We start from the raw sequence: 19,779 nt of genomic DNA on the forward strand, positions 1-19,779 counted from the left end.
TGAGTGAGTTTACTGAGAAGTATTAACCCTTGGAGAGTCCTTGCTATGTGTTTTTTGTTAACTCTTTAACCAATAAAGCACAGTAATCCAATAGCCAAGTAATGTACATAAGAGGTTTATTGCTGTTAGAGATTAGTCTATTTAAAAAAAATAAATCTTAATAGCATAATAGCAATTTAGCTACTGAGGGTTTTCAACACCCAGATACACCTCTGCCTCGATATAACACTGTCCTCGGGAGCCAAAAAATGTTACCGCATTATAGGTGAAACCATGTTATATCGAACTTGCTTTAACCCACCGGCGTGTGCAGCCCTGCCCCTCCGGAGCACTGCTTTACTGCATTATATCCGAATTCGTGTTATATCGGGTCGTGTTATATTGGGTTAGAGGTGTACTATTTATCCAGTACTTAACACAGTGAGGTCCTGGCCCATGAATGAGATGCCTAAGTTCTATCCAATAAGAATAATAACTCTTAAAATACTCATAGCCTTTGTAGTCACCTGGATTCCTCATTGCTGCTTGATGATCAAATAGCTGTAGCCATAAAAAAAAGAAGCCCTTTTCCGTTTGATTTACAAGAAGACTGCACCCTACTGTTAGATTTGCATTGTGATGCATGAATTTGAGACATCCAGAATTGTTTGGAGGGAGGTAGTTTGTATCTTTCTAAGAAATTAAAATCTGTTGAAATAGCATAGAGGCCACTTAAACATATCTTACTGGAATATCAGGTAACGATTCACTGAAGAAATGTTGTTCCTTCAAAACTCTTGGATAAAGCTATGAGGTCACTGTGAAAATGTCATTAATATGAACTAGTGTGCTGTTGGATAGCCAGTGTTGTACCTAGAGAGGTGAGCTTTATTTCCAGGGCTCTGGAGCGCGGAGCAGCAGGTTTTTGCTGGAGCGGAGCCGGAGCACAGCGCCAAAGCCCTATATTCTGTCAGTTAAATTGAAGCAATAAAGATGTGCTATGAATTTGTCTACTGGGTAGATTTAGAGATTTGTCCACCTTCAGTATATCAAAATTTTACATTTTCTAGGTCTAGCTGTTGTCAGAGGCTAGATATTGCACTGTGAGGCCATATTTAAGAAAAAAAAAAGCCTTCAACACTTCTTTATTGCTATTCCAGGTGAAAAATAATCCCTTGAGAGAGAATAAATTCATACATTTAAAAGGATGGTGTCACTTTGCTTTACAGTGGGAGGCACTGAGTCGGTATCATGTCAGGTAGAGCATTAGACTGAATCTCAGGAGACCTACGTTCAATTCCTAGCGCAGTCATAGACTTGCTGTGTGTGAGACCTTGGGCAAATAATTTAATCTACCGTTTGTGTCAGTTCTCTATCTGTGAAATAGGGATAATAAGTCCTTGCCTTCCATATAATTATGAAGCACTTGGATACTATGATGATGAGATCCACATAATTGTTATTGGATGATAAATATATGCTTCCTATTTCAGATAGGCTAATGAAAGTTGGAGCCCTGAGATGGGTCTGGGGCAGTATTTACTACCTGTTCAGCACATGGGAATGGGGTCTGGGCTTTTCACCAGTACACTGCACTTGCACTTCACGGGTGGGTTCTCTTCCTGTCTTTCACATTGGCCTTTGTCTAGTTGGCTGAGTCCTCTGGCTAGAAGCTGCCTAGTTAACTTTTCAAGCCATGGCATTTATAAAATTTATAACAGAGTCATTTGTCAGCTGGCCTAATGGGAAGTTCACAGTTACCATCCCTGGAGAGGTTCCTTTCTCCTTTATGACCCTTCTAAAAGTAACCGAACGCTGAAAAAATGTAGTAGGTTGATATAGCAAGTAAATATGTTGTCACAATAGCTACTGAGAGTTTACACTATCACTGTCAGGGTTTTAAAGAAAACTGCAATGTTAGTTATGCCATAATTAAATGTATGGATTGTGTATGTAATGTTGAAATTGTCATTGCCTGCGTTGCAGTCTATAATTTTGTTTTCTAAATTATAATATGCTACAATGTATGTTGAAACTAAATTAGTCTTGTAATAAGTGTCAAGTAGATTAAATATTTGATCACCCTTACAATGATTATCCTTAGCTTTAGCTTTGCTACTATAATATCTGATATGGCATAATGTTTAAATTTGTATTTATTTAGAAGAAACAACTATTCTTTTATCCTAAAAAGCCAGTTGGCCTGACTTTCAAATCTGCTGCATGCTTGGAACTCCCACTGAATTCATGGGAGCTGTGAGTGCTCAGTGTCCCTGAAAATAGTGTTCACAGAGTACCTCAAAATGGAAGCATTTTGTTCCTTCTAATTCCTAGAGCTATATGGACACTGAGAACATAGCTGCATAAGCTAGGAATTAAATTAAAAACTTTTGTTAATTTCAAAATCCGTCACATATAATGAAAGGCTTGCCAAAAGTAATTAATCACTCTTATTTTCAAACATGACCTGTGGGAAAACAATGACTTAAGTGTTTGACATCAACATATTTCATGGGACTTTATTTTAGCAATTATCCTCCTGTTCAACAGTAATAAGGAACTTTCAGATCTACTTTATTATGCACTGCACACTAAAATAGCTAGTTATTATTCTGAAACTTAAAGTTTGATAGGGAAATATTCAAAAGTACTTAAGGGATATAGGAGCAAAAGGTAATGGGACTATTAAGTTCCTTATTTGCTTTTGAAAATTTTCCTCTAAAGTATTCAATATCAAAATAGACAGAATTAACAAAATTGAGCAGGGAATGAGGAAAATGAACTTGGTTCTTAGGTAAAAGAGATCTTGCTGCAAACTCTTAACATTCTCCCTGACCTCCTCCCCGTTTTTTCCTCAACTCTTACGTTGTTTTGAATTAACAAAAAAGGAGATGCAGTGCTTTAGTCATTCCATCTGCACTCTGACACTTCCTACAACGGATTTCCTCTCTGGCTTGCAGCAACAAGCTTGCCCTTTGCATTCTTTCCTTTCATTACACAACTTGTTCAACTCCTGAAAAATGAACAACAGAGAAGAAAAATGCAAGCAGAGTAGGTTGATTGTTGCAGTGAGTTACTTTCTGAAAAGAATGAAAGTCTAATTTTAGTTTGCACCTTCATTTGAATTAGTGATTGCTGCCTCATCATCATAGTCCAATAAAGCACAACAGTAATTTGTTACACGAATCTATTCCAACTCTAACAAAATACTATAATTGAGTCAATATATGGTAATTTTCAGTACAGAAAGGTAGGGAATAGTGCTTTACTTCCTCACATTTTAAAATATTTATTAGTCATATCAAAAAGGATAATTGAAATATATGAATAATATGGCATTGTAAGAATAGGTGATTATTCACAACATAGGCTGTTCTCTAGAGTACATCATTTGTCCCTACTTGTGCTGATTGGTAGCAAATAAGTTTGATGCACATCTTTATTATGTCAAGGCTTTGACTAATCACTATGGGAGAAAATATTATCCAGGCATTTATTATAACACTTGAACTGTCCCAAGCTTTTCGACAGAATGAGTATAGATAATTATTGTGCTGATTTTATAATACATGTGTATTAGCACTCAAACAGCATTCTAGCTGCATTTGAAACAATATTGCATTATTAGATCCCGCTGCTGTTTTCAACAGATTGTTTATTCTCGATCAGCTGCCCCCCTTTTACACTAAGAATTAGCTTTGAGAAGTTCCATTTGTTTTGGGATCAGGGTTCAGGAGGCAAGTGGATCATTGACCCATGCTGGCTTTTCAGCCAGGTAGCTCTATCAGCAGAGGAGAGATGGGTATGGCTGTTTTCAAATCCTTGATCAGCAGGAAAAAAAAGCCAATATACTTGACTAATCAGACTAACTATATAACATGACAATTTTAAGTCTTTCTCCTTGTTTGGGTCAAATATGGTGCTTAGTATTGACGTGTGGTTGTTGTTTTTTTTTTTTTTTTTTAAAGTCTGGCATGTTTTAGTTACTAAAGAGTTCAAGCTAAAGATGTGAAAGACTTCGGTTTATGTGCTGTTTTACTAATCAATATTTAATATGGTTTTCATAGGATATGTAACATGACACTGATACTCTGGACAGGTAACTTTAATTGTTTGAAAGCATTACTTAATAGGGGGCATCCAGGTAACTGCCAGTAATGAGCACCTTTATTGTTTTATGCTGTAGGATCATATTGCCAAAGATCTTTTTTGTGAAGCCTACACCAAAGAAAATATAGTTTATATTGTGATCACACATTTACCTTTTTGACTAAAAAATCATTTTTACAACTTTGAAAATGTTTTCATATTTAAAACATTTAAAGGGATACTGTCAACTTAGCTAATTCAAACAGTCAATTGTTTAAACATCTTAAACCAACACATACTATTTAAATTTAAAAAAAATCCTTAATTATCGGGGTTTTTGTTGTTGTGCTTTGCTTCTTTACTCAAGGTTTTTATGGTGGGCACGGGAGCAACAACTCTGAATGTACTTACGCCGGTCTCTTCTATTTCCCCTTCCCTCCCTCTCTATGCACATGCTTGCCTGCTGCCTCTTCAATGTCAGCTTTGCTGCTGCTGTACTAGTAAACACCTTCATGCAAGGGCTGGGGAAGAGTGTGCATGTGAACTGTCTCCAGAGTAGTGCATGAGTCTTGTGGTTGTGCTGGAGCATGAGAAAGAGAGTGTGCAACTGATCGTCAGTGAAAGTGTTAAAATGCTATCAAGTGGACAAAATAAACTGAAATAGAGAAATATTTTCCTCTAATCTTTCAGTTATTGTAATATTAGGTATAACAGTAGGTACACATTTTTCAGAGAAATGATTTTTTTCTCCCAGTTGACTGTGTCAAGTTATTAGTCTGTTTTTTTCAATGTGAAAACTATTGGGGGAAAGAAGTCTAGAAAGGACTGTTGTGAAGCAGTCTGTAAAGACCTATCAAAGTGAAATACCCTGGCAACACAATGGCAGATGAAAATTAATAAGCCAAGGGGGTGCACATTGAAGGGAATAGTGTAACCTCAGTGCTACTATCTAGGCATCCTTGTTGATCAAGGACAATGACTTGAAGTGAAACATTTAAAACTGATGAAAATAAATTGTTGGGTGTATCTTAACATCAATCCTATTTTTATATGTAACTAAGTTTCCTTTTATGTGATAAATAAAAAAGGAAACTTGGGTGAAATGAGAAATATCCTACACAAAAATACAGTTGTCTCCTTCCTCCATGCATCCCAATGATTTTGTGAACCTGGTTGTGACTAGTTTCTTCTAATAAACTACAGACAAAAGAGAGTGAGGCGGCAATATGAAGTACACAGAGAGACTTAGTGGAAGCATTTTAGTGATGCCAAGATCCTGTTGTAGCCTGAGTTTTATTTTAGATTCATTGTGGGTTTGGTACTGGAAGACAATTTAGTGGGACTCCTAGAACTGAGATGATGCATCAAGGGGCCCAAAACGTCTAAAAAAAAAAATTTTTGTATTTTAAGTAAGAAGAGTGTGAGTGTGTGTGTGTGTGTGTGTGAGAGAGAGAGAGCGCATTCAAGCCTTAACTAACAGTTGGAGTCCATCAGATTTTTTTTTTAACTACAGCCCGCTTTTTACACTGTTTTTTTTTAATATATATATACACATATAAAAAAATCAGAGCAAATTGAAGGACATTGACTACTTAGCCCATAATACTTTTCAGTAAGTTACTTTTGTCATTGGCTGAATATCTGATAATGCAGGATTTAAAAATGCTGAAAACCAAATGAGTTAACATGTAATCTTGTAAAGAGTGTGACGGTGCTCATTCCTAGCTTGCTCACGCTTTAGTATTTTGGCAGATCTTTAAACTGGAGATGGCAATGGACTTGATTTAATTTTTCTTCTGATTAACTTCTTTAGGAAGTTCAGTTAATAGCTCAGCCTTAATAGCTGTGCCAACTCTGCTCTCCTTTTGCTCTGCAGACTACTGCAGCTATTCTTTGGGTTGTGATTACTTTTTCACAAATCATTAAGGCTGGAGAATGAATAATGTTTTCAGTTACCTCAATGTTACATTATCAACAAAGTTTTAAATCAGTGAGAACTTAAGATATTTGAATTGCTTTATAGTAAAACTGAGATTGCATGAAATTAAATGTTTTGAAACTGATACTGAAACCAGTTTTAAAACAACTGTTATAATTCCTGGTTTTTTTTTCAAAATTAAACTAAATTTTTGACAACAAAGTATATATTCTCCAATAGTTTATGCAATAAATAATTTGATTTTCTTAAATTGAGAAACACCGTGGGTCATGCATAGTAAATTTAGCTGAAGAGATACTGTCAGGTATATAACTTGGCTTTTGTTTAAACAGCCTTACGAAACCTAATATTTATAGAAATTAAATGAAATTGACTATAAACAAATGTGAAATTGACAAGGCTAGTTTCTCTATATAAGCTGAGTGAATGTTGGAAAAACTAGATTTTCAAATTTTTCAACCTTATTTTAAATTACTAGCATTAGAGGTAAAAAGCAAGCACGCTAATGGAATTGTGTAGACTAACAAACAGTGGTTTTATATATTTGTAACCTGACAGTGTCCCTCAATTATCAAGTCCCTGTACTTTCATTTTCCAGCTGGGTTTTAACTTTGCATGTGTTTCAGTGAAATACAATATGAATATTGGCTGTTTCCTGGAAGCATTTTGGAGCTATCTCTAGATTTTAATTTGGAAAGTGGTTAGTAATGACAAGATAGTGAAATTATTGTTTTCATTTTGCGGAGGGTTAGTAATGAATGAAAAAGTGCAGTGTAATGTGATTCCATTCCCTACTTCTAATTATTCAGATGCATATATTTAAACTTTTAAAAATTAGTTACTTAAATTACAGCTGTAACTTTAATAGAAATCAGTCCCTTCTGGAAGGGCTTAATGAAATCTAAAACAAAACTAGAATTCAATAGACCTAAATGTTTCCATTCCAATAAATACTTTTTATTGTGGCCTGTTTATGTAGAGCAAATTGTAATGCTTAATACTTGTCCTTAGTTTATCATAGGCGCCTCAGTGAAGTTATTTCCTTGAAGTAATGCCCACAGAAAGTGGAAGTTGTGCAACTGCTCGGCAAGCAAAGCAGAAGCGCAAATCACACAGTCTTTCTATACGAAGAACCAACAGTTCTGAGCAAGAAAGGACGGGATTGCAAAGAGAGATGTTGGAAGGGCAGGTAAACTAACAGATTGATATTCAAGAACTAATTTCTTAAAACTCTTTACAAATAAATAATGGGACTGTCTTATTTCTTTGTGTACAGAAAAATAAGTACAGACTTAACTCATGAAGAATATCTAGTTAAACTGGAACTTTAAGTGGACGATGTTAATGGAAAAACTTTACAAATTATGCTGTAATACCCTGCCATAAAATAAATGCCCCTAAGTACATAGCCTAGCCACATTTATTGGGAAACTGGTTTTAACAGTCAAGCCATGTTAAAAACTGTGTGTACAAATCATGCTCAAGTATAAATGAGATCATTGTGCACTTCCTTTAGGGCAGGGAATGGCAAATCCAGGATTCTTGTGTAACCTTCATTTACCTGCCCAGAGCTCTGATAACAGATACAAACTTGACTCCATTTTAACTTGAAGTGATTTTGAATGCTTTAGTAACACACTTGCAATACAAATGTAGAGTTTGTAAGGAAATGAGGTGGGAAGAACATAATGCAAGTAAGTTCCAAACTGCCATTAACTTCATGTACTGGGCAATATGGACTTGGCAAAGAATATCAAACTTCTAATTGGATTGTCCAGGAGAGATGACTGAAATATTAAAAACAAGATATCAGAAAAAGAAGTCTGAACTTCTTTGTAGTCACAAATCTTCAAAGGAAAAATAGGTCTAACTGTGTGAGGCTCTCTGAAAAGTTACACTCTCTGAGGAGACAAAGGTATATTGCTTCATTTTGCTAGACAGAAGCAAAAATCCTTGTAACATTATGGGCTTGATTACTCATTTAGAGTTGGTAACGAGCTTTTTCTAAGTTTTGGGTTAGTTTGTAACTTATAAAGAAACCTGTACTGTGTTTAACTTTATAGTTAGTCTGTATTTTTTCAGCTCATTATATAAAACATCCATTTTTGTGTGTCTCATTTTCTGAAGTACTGAGTAGGTAATGTCCTTTTTGAGACTATTTTCTTATCTTCCTTCCTGACGTAAACAAGCAGTGATAAGGGACAGCTGAGATACTGGCCTAGCAGAAAGGGCACATTGGATTATTTTGGATTACTCGAGGCATTGGTCTAAAAGCAACCAGGACAACAAGGGCAAAGCTTGAGAGGTTAAGAGCTGCTGACATTTTTACTTTTATATGGTAAATATTAAAAAAAATTAAAGATGGGTAGTTTTGTTTAATATCAAAGAATACAAACAGTTAGCAGGCTGTTAAGCTAAGGGTATGCCTACACAACAATGTAAGCATAGGGTTAGTGGAACTTGAGTTAGCTGACCTGTATCAGGGAACCCTGGGCTTGAGCATCTACATTACATTTTAACCCTACGTTAAGGATTTTCTGACCTGTACTAAGGCTCTTTCTTTAGTTGTAGGCTCCTGGTAAACTTGCTAAACTCTGCTGACAAGCACGTGTGTGTGATACTGTCTAATAGCTGGTCTACATACACACCTTTAATTAAATCTGTTTCATAAAACAGATTATTTCACATCAAGTCTGTGTGTGGAAACTTGTATTTCAGAGTAAAAGTGGTTCAAGTCATTTTTAGCTAACTTGCACTAAAGGTAACTAAATTAATTTAAATTCACATCTTTTGTTTCAGTACAAGTTTGTAGACCACATTTGATTTGTCTCCTTTCTTTAACAGTTGTTCTTGTCTATCCCCAGTCCTGTCTTGTCATAGATTGTGCTGGGACATTAAATTGTTGGGTTTTTTTGTTTGTACAAAACCAAATTAGTTTTTGAGGCTAGAGGTTGATTAAAGGTGGCATGTATATTGGGTCATCTAGTCAATCCCCTTGGTATCCTGATTAGATGAAATTTTATTATTTTATTAAAATATATGGTAACTTGTTCCATTGCTGAAATTTATTCTCCTCTCCCCACCAACCCCCCAAATTTCTAACCTAGATTTTCCTTTCTGTGGTGTTTCTCCAGTATTACTTGCTCTGTCTTCAGTGATTGCTGACTGTAGTGACTTCACTTCTTGGTTGCGTGCACTTCCCCACTAGGTGAAGTAAGCTGTTGTTGCCTCTGGAGAAGCCTTTTATCCTCAGCCTAAGCATTCAGATGAAAGGCTTTCTCCTTAACAGCCTTTGAAGCAACTGACAGTGCAGCCTGTTGGTAGTGCCCTTTTCCCTGTTGGTTGATAGGTTCTGACCTAAATTTTACAGTGCTCCTATTTTATTGTCCGCTTCACAACAGAAGTTGGGACTACACTCACTTGCTTTTGTTGCCTGGTTCTGTTTTCCTTTTACCTGATACAGTCTGCTCAGTGTGCTCTTTGTAGCTGCTTAAACTAGGAAATAGAAGCAGAGGTTTGAAATTTAAATGATTAAAAATTTGGATTTTGCCTCTTCACTTTTCTTTTTATAAAAAGTTTTGTGATGAATCCCATTCTGAAGTTTGCAAATTGAAACGTGAGTCTGGAAGTTAGTTAATATTCTCGATGTAATTGTGGATATGTTGCATGTATTGCATATCTTAACCTAAGCTCATCCAGGTGTGCATAGCGTGGACCAGTAGGTGAGTTAATGTTAGATTATTTTCAGTTTTCAGCCTTAACATTGCATTAACATAGGATTATGTGGATTTAAGAGATGCTGTCACTTGGTGGTCTTTATCCTATTTATAACATGTCCTGTTAGTTCCCATTTTTCCAGAGACATCACCATTTGGCGTGTCTGATAAATCTATCTTTGGAGAAACTTAAGTTTGCTTACTTTTTACTGGCAATTGGAACACCTAGGCAGGCGATTGTGGTTTAAGGGCTCAGAGTTTTGAGCTATGCAAATTATTTCCCATCTGCTTAAAACACCCACAGGAATTACTAAATTTGCTTCTTTATATCTTGTGAGTGTAATAATTCTCACTTTAGTGAAAACTTCTCTAAAATAAAACATACAGCTGTCAAACTGAAAATGTAACACACAATTAATAGCTCACCTTCAGTTATTGTGTAATATCAACAACAGAAGAAAGGAAAGAGAAATGTCTCAGCCATAGTGCAAGGATGTTTTACAGTTAGAGACATAATGAATTGCAAAACTGTATATTTGAGTCTAGGTCACTGATTTGCATAATCATGGTGTATAGCTGTTTTTCACTCTGTTCTGGCTATTCATAATCCTCCTTCTCTAGTACACTTTGTATTTAGCAGTTCTAAGTAGTTTGTCTTCAACAGGCAGTTGCTTCAGCTTCACTGCATCTAAAGAGATTCCAGCATGTATGAGAGAAGATTAAAACAAAAAATGTCCTGTAAAACTGATGAAAGTGAAATGATATCTTTTAAAGAAGCTAAATCCTTTTGATTCATTACCTACTTTCTTCTGTTTTATTCACCATCCTCTCAATAAGGCAGCCAAAGGGCTTGGTAGCAGAATTTATTTGTATTATGAACAGCATACAGAAATCCCACTGCTCAAACAGAGTGTGAGAAAATTGCTTGTCCCAAAGACATTACTATCTAAATACATAACACGTAGAGTGGGAGAAAAGTACTCTGTATCCCCATGTTGCAGATGGGCCAATGAAACAACAAGAGATTTGCCCAAGGTCAATACAGGAATTCTGTGGCAGAGCTTAGAATTGAACCTAGATCATTTAAGTCCCTGTCCAGTGCTTTTACCACAAGAACACCCTTCCTCTCTTGAATAACTGTCATATTTGTGTATACAGGGGAGTATCCCAGCTCATCTATTTGAATTCAGTTCTGAATACAGCGTAAAGAAATGTTGCATTTACTATGGAGAGAAGAGCCTTGATGATCTGTAGGGAGGGAAGGAGATTATTAGAAATAATGAGATGAAAAGAGAGAGGAGATGGAGATGGATGATGGGTGACCAGAATAGTTAACTGTTCAAAAAGAATGTTTTTTTTTTTTTTTTTTTTTTTTTTTAATTTGGCAACCCATTTTGTTTTATATATATTTAATTTGATACTTTTAGTACAATTGGAAAGTGCTTCCTGTTCTAGGTAATAATCACATCTTAAGCTAATAAACTCTTCAACTTTTTTAATTCATTTTTTGTACTTCCAAGGTATGACTACTTCATAAACTGGAAACACCTTAAACTATATAATATAACATGCACACTTTTAATTTATAAAACCATTTACCCAGGAAAAAACAAGCAGCATCTTGGTATAAATTGCCCTCTAGCAGAAAATTAGAAATTCATTTAACCCGGCAAGTTTGATATTTATCCTTTACAGCAAAAGAGCATGAAAATTAAGCCATTATTACATATGTGTAAAATACAGCCCAAGAGTTTTCCTGCTTGTGTTTTACATTTCAAATTCCAGTTTTCCTCTGTACTGGAGAATGAGAGAACTGCTGAGATTGATTTAAGAGATTGAAATTGGTGCTGTAGTTTCCCTTTTCCAAGGGGAGGTTTAGTCAAATTGTTTATACTTTTGAGTTGTTTGTTGAAACCTGATTAACTGAAGACTCCAGATTACTAGGTGAAAAAGCTCTTTCTGAAAGCGTAAACATCTCCTCCCCTTTAAGTTAGGTCTGGGAAGCTACACTTAGGTTTCAGTGCCACTTACACGGTAATGAGGTGGAGTAGGAAGAAATGAGCAGAGACGTGGTAGGCGGGGGATAGCTGTGCAAAATCTTGAAGCTGAGAATGAGGAAATTTTGATGTTGAAGCTGAAAGGAGACTAGTAGAAGACATGAGAGGGAGTGGTGTTTAGCTATGGCATTTTGCATAAACTTGAGCAGAGCAAGAGGGGCTGTAGTAGTCAGTGTAGGAAGCAAGAATTTTCGCCATGGAGGTGTGGATGACTGAGATTTTGAGATGTCAGGAAATCAGATGTGACTTGCTTACAGCCTGTGTGTAGGGAGAGACCTGAATAGAATCACAAGTTGAAAACTTGAGTAATTTGGAGGATGGTGATATCAAATCTTGTAGACGAGAGGAAAATGGAGTCCAGTTTTCAGCTACACTGTGTTTGGGCTGGTGCAGAAACATTACATGCTAGATTGGCTCTATTCCTATTCCCTTTCTTTCAGTTCAACTTGAAAGTTTATCTTGGACAAAGAAAATAAACTCCCTTCTCTTCAATTTAATTTCCAGTTTTCCAGTTTTCATAATGCTGCATTATTTGGAGTGCCAGTACTGCTGGAGAATGTTTTGTTAAAAGCAAACTTTCCTTTGGAATTTAGATTAAAAAAAAATCTCATGCAGCCAGGAGGGTGTGAGTTGACAGCAGTTGAACTTGTGATTCCAAGAAGTCTTGGGGTTTCAGGCTTTTAATTATTACAGCTAGAATTACTTGAAGAATTTAATGTTTTTACTTTTGCCCGTGTATCTGCTTAAAAATGTAATAAGAAATTAAAATATATGGTGGTGTAAGTTATAAAACTTCATAGGTTTTGAATAGCTTTATAAATACCAGTTAAAAATCTCAGGTCACCACAATGAAGTACCATATTTTGTTTTACTCTTCAGCATCAGACTAAGTGAAAATATAAGCATGCTACAGTAGAAAAATAATGTAAATGATAGACTGATGTTTTTGCATTGCAAGCTTGCTGCTCTGCTAACAAACTAATGTTCAGAAATGATTTTATTAAAACTAATGTCTTTGGTCCTCAGCAACGCAACATTCATATTATATCATAACTTCAATATTTACAGAATTAACTGCTGATAGTTTTTTAAAAACTAAACTTAAAACTTGGTATCAGTGTTAACATTTTTCCCCTCTAGGATACTAAACTTCCTTCATCTGTTCGGAATACACTTTTGGAGCTTTTTGGGCAAATAGAGCGAGAGTTTGAAAACCTTTATATTGAAAATTTGGAATGTGAGTATGATTTTCTTATAACTTGAAAACAACTATGTGGAATTAGATTATAGTAGGATTCATTGTGATCATAAAATACTCTGTATGCTAGAAAGTAATGTACCCTTATTTAGGACGTTTCAAATGGCCCAAAATCATAATCCTAAATTGGAGTCGGCCCCTTTTCTGAAAAAGTGCCTTGGGATCTTTCCCCAAGGAGTTAGGACTCCTGTTGTGTCTTACCTGAAAGAGAGAACTCTGGCAGCGTTGTGCTCCTTAGCACCATACTGGGGAATTGTTTCAGTATTGACTCAGAAGGGAAACCTGCCATCTCCCATATCAGCAGTACAGCTTCCTGCATGACATAGGTGTTCTTAGAGGTCTCCAATCAAGGTATTAATTGGGCCTAACCCTGATTAGGTTGTGAGATGAGATAGGATTATAGTTCTAGTATGTCTACAGGCCATTATTTTTTGTTAGTATGGGCTACTTTAGTAAAGAGAATTCACAATACATATACACCGCTACCTCGATATAATGCGACCCGATTTAACACGAATTCGGATATAATGCGGTGAAGCAGTGCTTGGTGGGGGCGGGGCTGCGCACTCCAGTGGATCAAAGCAAGTTCAATATAACACGGTTTCACTTATAACACAGTAAGATTTTTTGGCTCCCGAGGACAGTGTTATATTGAGATAGAGGTGTATTAGCATTATGCAATACCTGAGGTTTCCTGATTAGTTAGTATATTATACACAAAAAAACATTAAAAGAACATTGTTGCAAAGCCAAGCACTCAAAACTTGGGAAATGCCTAGGGTCTTGTTGAAAAAAAGTATGTGATCATATAATTTAAGTGCATCATAATGCATATACACAAGGGCTCAAATTAAGGTTGCACAGCATGCCTTAATTCTGATATTTCCTTACTTTTGATTGTTCAACTCTGCAGCCTTAAAGTTCTTTGAACAGTGTGTGTATAATTTCTTGGTATTTTTAAAAAGCAAACCGTAAAAAAAAATTCTGGCATCTAGTAGACATCCACATCATTCATTAGCAGGGTTGGAACCTTTAGAGCCCCCATACACACCTTTGTAATTAGGAGTAACTGGTAGCAATAGTAGATTGCCATCCTCTGTGCGAATTAGCACTAGAGGAGAATATGGGACATGTTGCCAGTGGGTTTTGCAGGTATTTGCTGACGACAGAGGAATGATGAGACCAGGTTGTCTTGGGTTCCATTCCAGACTCTGGAGGGGACTGTGCTCTCCCATCTTTTCCCCCACAGTATGACCCCTTCTGTCCCATTCCCTCCACTCCAGTCTGTCCCTGTTCCAGTTCTCTCTTTCCCACCCTGGCTCGGTGTCTCAATTCCATTCTACTCATCTAGCTAGTCCCACTTTCCACTCCTCAGGCTTCTCATCCCAATCCCAGTCTCCTTGCCCAGTCATTCCCAGCTCCTTATCTCCAGCCGTTGTGCCTAGCCATTCGCAGTTTCCCCTCTCAGCTCTTCATCCGGTCTCTGTCCCCGCCCTGGCCTACCATTACGTCCCATGCATGTTCCCCATCCCAAAGCTCCCTGTCTAATTTCAGTGTCCGTCCCATCCCCCCCATATACACACACTCCTGCACTCACTATCAGTCTCTCCCCAGTTACTTATTAGATATGTCTCCTCTTCCACCTACTGGCTCCCAGTCCTACTCTCCTTGTCCAGCCAGTCCCTCCTCCCTTTCCCCCTGGGCTCCTTGTGCCAATTTTACTGAACCAACAGGTCTGCTTTGTCTCCCTCTACATTCAAATCAACCAGCTTCCTCCTCCATGCTGCTACCTGCTTATAAAAAAAATTTATAGTACAAATGGTGAGTGTGGGTAGTTTAGAGAAGTAATGGTAAAAGTACATTGTGCAGTACTGTATGCACACAGTATCAGAGGTGATGTTGAGATTCTCATTCATGTTGTGAACATAGTTTTTTATGCTTACATGCAAAAACTACTTTTGTATTACAGTAAATGTTTATGGAACACTTGAATGAAACACATTAAATGTATAGTACAAACATCGAATTCTTCTTTTAAAAATAAGTTAACCTTAATTAAGATACTTCTAGGAATAAAATGCATTACTGCTGGGAGAATTCTGTGCCAAAAAATTAAAAATTCTGCGCACAATATTTTAAAGTTCTGCGTATTTTATTTGTCAAAATAACACAATACAATCACACTAGTTTCAATTATTTTTGGTCATTTATTTCAAAATACCTGTCAGTGAGTATGTTTGTAACAATACAGACAACAAAGGTTCAGGAAATGTTTTTTGACAAATTCCTTACTAGGCATATTAATACAGAACTCTGAGTAATAATTCATTTAAACTACAATACAGAACAGTATTTCCTGCACTCCATGAAGCAGTGCAAAGGCTGGGGGGAGTCAGGGGTAACGGAGGAGCTGAGGGAGAGGGAAGTAAATTGTTGGGAAGGAGCCTGGGTGTGAACTTGGAGGGTTGTTTGGTATGGGTGGGGAAAAGTATGGAACAGGTTTTTTGTGGGGACAGGGAGGGATGGGGGAAGCTCCCTAACAATGCAGATCCTGGCTGACACCTAGCCTCTCCCATTCTGTCCCCAAGTGTCCTTGCACACCAAATGACTCTCCATCCCAGTCAGACACCCACATCTTCCATCCCCATATGGCCCTGCTCCCCTGTCCCCATGTGTCTCTTTGCCCCCACACAGCCATTTCCTCGTCCCTATGTGTCCCTGAACCTCCTTCCCCATCACCCTGTGGACCTGCACCTCCACTCCCATTCAGCCCCTGTCCCAGTCTGTCCTCCCCCACTAGCCCTTATGAGCCCCTGTCTGACCCCCCCCCACACCAGCACCCCCATGCTGTCTGTCTCTCCATAGCCCCTGTCTCCTGACCTGTGAAGAAGGCTCTGCAGGCTCTTTCTCTTCCCTAGCTGGCTGGGAGCTGCTGTGTTCTAGCACCACAGTGCCCTATGATGGGCAAAAGGTGGAACTGCAGGAACATTTTGGCAGAAGCTTTTTTGAGCAAACAATTTAAAATATGGCTCATTAATTATGCGCATACACAGTAGCTCAGAATTCTCCCAGGAGTAATGAGTGTTCTTGTTTAATCTTATTAGCTTCAATATGCTGTTGCCCTACTGTATCTTTTTGATTTTCAGCAATGCACTAACTTCAAATGAATAGCATACAGAAGGAAAAACTCTGCTTTATAACTTAATAGAACCTAGAAATGACTTGCTAATTGTGGATGAAATAACTGCTATGAGGCCACAGACTTCCATTCACTTCCTGAATTTCCATTTTTTGAATGGAGTTAGTTTGATGCATGGGTTCTACATTCATTACAGGTATTGTCCTGTTAATGTTCAGTCACATCTGCTAGCAAACTGTAATGAGAAGTGATGAGACTGTTTGGCAAAGTTTCCTTGGAACCGGGGCCAAGGTTTATCTTTGGTTGGGAAGTTCAGCATGACATTTTGTCTTTGTTTAGAACATGCAGACTGCTTTTATAAGATAATAAACTACTTTTGTGACTCATAACATAAAATAGATGACTTAATACCACGAAATTCCTTAGAGTACAGTATTTTAATTATGTGCTTTTAATTGCGTATTTATATTAACTTTTTTTGCTACTTTTAGTACGTCGAGAGATCGATACACTTAATGAGCGCTTAGCAGTTGAAGGACAGACAGTTGACGGAGCTGAACTGAGCAAAGGACAACTGAAAACAAAAGGTAAGATAAATATTAACAAACATTAGGTTTTCTGTAGCTTGCTTTTCCTACGTAGCTTAACAAAATTTACAATTTCGTTAAAGGGAATTAATACCATTGCACAAATAAGTTAACAAACCTGTTACCCGAAATATTTTCCTTTGAACTTATTTGTCTCAACAGCCAGTCATAGTACCAGTCAGCTTTCACAGAAATTGAAGACCACTTACAAGGCATCTACCAGCAAGGTATGTGACAAACTAAACCTCTCCTTAATGCTCATGTGTACTTATGAGACTAATGTGGCTGTTTTTACATTATAATGTATTGTGTGTTAAGCAGTATAGTTCCATTTCTAAATAAACATGCCTAGTAAAGAATAGTATCTATCTTGGATTCAGCAATTATCCCTCACTACAGAAGTGCTGTACTAAACTTCTGTAAGATACGATTTTTAAGAAGGCTAATAGAAATTGGAGTATGGGGGAAGGGATTTTATGGCAATGTAAACTACAAAAGAGTTATTGTATTTTCATGTTGAAAATACAAAATTAAATAAGTTTTGACTCTGAGGACTTCTTTGGGAATGACCTCTAAAACTATCCTTCGAAGGCCTTGCAATTGAATTGGTTTAAACTGGTTGATTGTCTATGTAGTGTGGTTTTGAGCTTTGTCCTAACAGGTTGTCTATTCTTGAGCTTCAAGTATATGATAATGGATAGGTTCCCAACCTCTCCATCATGCTCCTTTCCAACTGGCAGATAGGCACCCCTTCTTGTACTATCTCTCTGCACAGTTGCCACAGTCTTCCCATTTATGTCCAGACTTCGACATTTCTCTCCATTTTTGGTCTTATTTTTCTGTGTTTGTCTATCTTGTGTGTTTTTATCTACCCGTCTTTTCTCCCTCCCATTCCCAAACCACTAGGTGTCTACACACTGCTCTTTTTTCGCTTGGTGTGAGGGTCATTCATTGGTAACTTCCTGGGGAAGGGCAGCAGAGGTGTTTGCAATGAAAAATGGTGCCTGACCTTGTAGATTAAATACATGAACTGTTCCCATGATTAGCTGCATTATGTGCTGCTGTGGGAGTAGAGAGGCATTGTGGGAGGTTTTTACAGCACCATTTACTACTCTACTTGTTAGTGTGGGAGCATGGATACAGTATGGTGAAGCATTGAAGCATACTGTCAGACCCTTGAATTGGTCTGACAATCGCAAAGGCCTGCCAACAAGCTGGGAAAACGTTAGTATAAGAAAGTAAATGCTAAAAATTAACACACTGCTAATTTTTTGGATGATTCAAAGTTAACATTTTGTATATAAGCTAGATAAATAAAAAGTATAATGATGCACTGGGCTGACTTTAAAGTCTGTATTTAATGTGCATGGATTTCTTTAGACAAAATTCATATACGGGGGGAAAGAGGATAAGAATGGGATATTGTTTTTTTTTTCTTATTCTTTAGTTCAACCTAACAAGATTGTTCACTTACTCTCTGAAGACTTTTATATAGTTCCTATTGTCGTGGATCAGTGTGCATGCACTGATGTGATGAGAATATACCCCCATTTTTTGTAATGCATAAATTGCAAATTCTTTAACTAGGCTAGTTAAAATATGGGCAACATAAGATTAGTTGTACAGCTATTTTGTAGTCACAGAATAGTATTTTTCATTTTGATGAATATGCAGAAATTACTGTTTGTAAAGCAGGTATTGAATACTTATCTTCTCTTAATTGCTTGCAATGTAGCACTCAAATTCTTTCCTAGGCAAAGCAGGTGGATCTCGCAACTTCTACGTGGGAAGCTGGGAAATATGGGGTGGAGACTCATGGGTAACTGCTTTGCTTCCCAGTGTGCCAGTATGCATGTACAGCTAAGTAGTGGCGAATGGTGGAACATGCAGAATCTCATAATTTTTCATGGGTATCATATCTGTCAACTGTGCCATGTCAGAAGACTTTACATTCTTCATTGTTACTCATTTACTGCTTTTACTTGTAGATAAAAAACAATGAATCAGAAGAGTAAAAAAGACTGCAGAGCAGGTAGCATCTCTTCCCACTGCGTTCTGCAGAGTTTAACCTCTGCAGTTGGTGGGAGTATGCTCATTTTGAACAGTCACTTTTTTGAGTGGGAAGGTAGTCACTCTTTGGCTTCTGTAAAACAAAGAAACTATAATGTGCTTAGAGACAGAAGTTCAAGAAAGATATACATAATAATATCTGGTTAAGAAAATAAAACTTCTCTTGCACTCAAACTCCATAGGAAAATCTGCCAAAATGCTGTAGGATAGCAAGTGCATGGCTAAGTCACAGGGAATGGAGCCTCAATTTTCCACTTTGAGTGTCAGACTGCTGTATTGTGCTTCACTGATCAGGTTCTTCAGTCTTCTTTCTACTTGATGCTGTAGTGTAGTTAAATGCCATTTTGACATTCGCCTTTCAAAACGGAAATAACTTGTAACTGGTTTACTATTAAGACGTCAATACAAGATCAAGAAGGTGAGAGTGAGCAGTTCTATGAAAGAAGACTTTATCTAAAATATCTTAAATAGCAAGGGGTAGGGCATATTTTTAATAGGTAAATCCCAAATTAATATCTACATAAGGTATATTTGAAAGTTTTCTCCTGTGTAAAGTCCTTTTTTAATCGATTCAGTGGTATTTGAATAACTTTTGCTTCCTATTTGCACTGTAGTTCTTGAAGGTGGAAGAAGTAGTAAAATATTCCAGTAAATAAAACCACCTGTGTTTGAAGTAGGAGAAAGCAAAGGAAAACAGATTTGGTTTATCTCTCCTGTAAAGATAATATCTGGTACAGAATTCTTATTCCTGAGTTTTAGCTCCTCAGTGTGGCACAGTAAAAACTGCCCAGGCTTTAAAAGATTTTTATCACTTGGTCTTGGGTGTGAATCAACCATCAGTGGTGGCCACACACCAATCTGACACAGGCACAGCTACTGTGTTCGAACAGTACAGTAAATTCTTAATTGATGGTCGTGGGGCGCTGGGAAGGCTCATTCCAGAAA

The 19,779-nt window shown here is 37.1% G+C and overlaps 1 protein-coding gene across 3 annotated transcripts in view; it reads left to right on the top strand.

Annotated features, from left to right (window-relative positions):
- The first annotated feature begins 3,686 nt into the window (after positions 1 to 3,686).
- The window catches only part of WDR37 (WD repeat domain 37), a 56,985-nt gene continuing 40,892 nt past the window's right edge, over positions 3,687 to 19,779 (top strand). Inside the window, exons 1-5 of one of the 3 annotated variants that reach the window (XM_034760057.1) lie at positions 3,687 to 3,781; positions 7,019 to 7,196; positions 12,921 to 13,017; positions 16,669 to 16,764; positions 16,927 to 16,991. In XM_034760057.1, the coding sequence (XP_034615948.1) occupies positions 7,059 to 7,196; positions 12,921 to 13,017; positions 16,669 to 16,764; positions 16,927 to 16,991 (396 nt within the window). In that variant the 5' untranslated portion in view covers positions 3,687 to 3,781; positions 7,019 to 7,058. Of the gene's footprint in view, positions 3,782 to 3,979; positions 4,079 to 7,018; positions 7,197 to 8,196; positions 8,346 to 12,920; positions 13,018 to 16,668; positions 16,765 to 16,926; positions 16,992 to 19,779 lie in introns of those variants that run through there. The other 2 variants (XM_034760056.1, XM_034760058.1) reach the window with 2 other exon arrangements.

This window comes from Trachemys scripta, chromosome 2 (assembly GCF_013100865.1).
Source record: "Trachemys scripta elegans isolate TJP31775 chromosome 2, CAS_Tse_1.0, whole genome shotgun sequence".
Classification (NCBI taxonomy): domain Eukaryota; kingdom Metazoa; phylum Chordata; order Testudines; family Emydidae; genus Trachemys; species Trachemys scripta.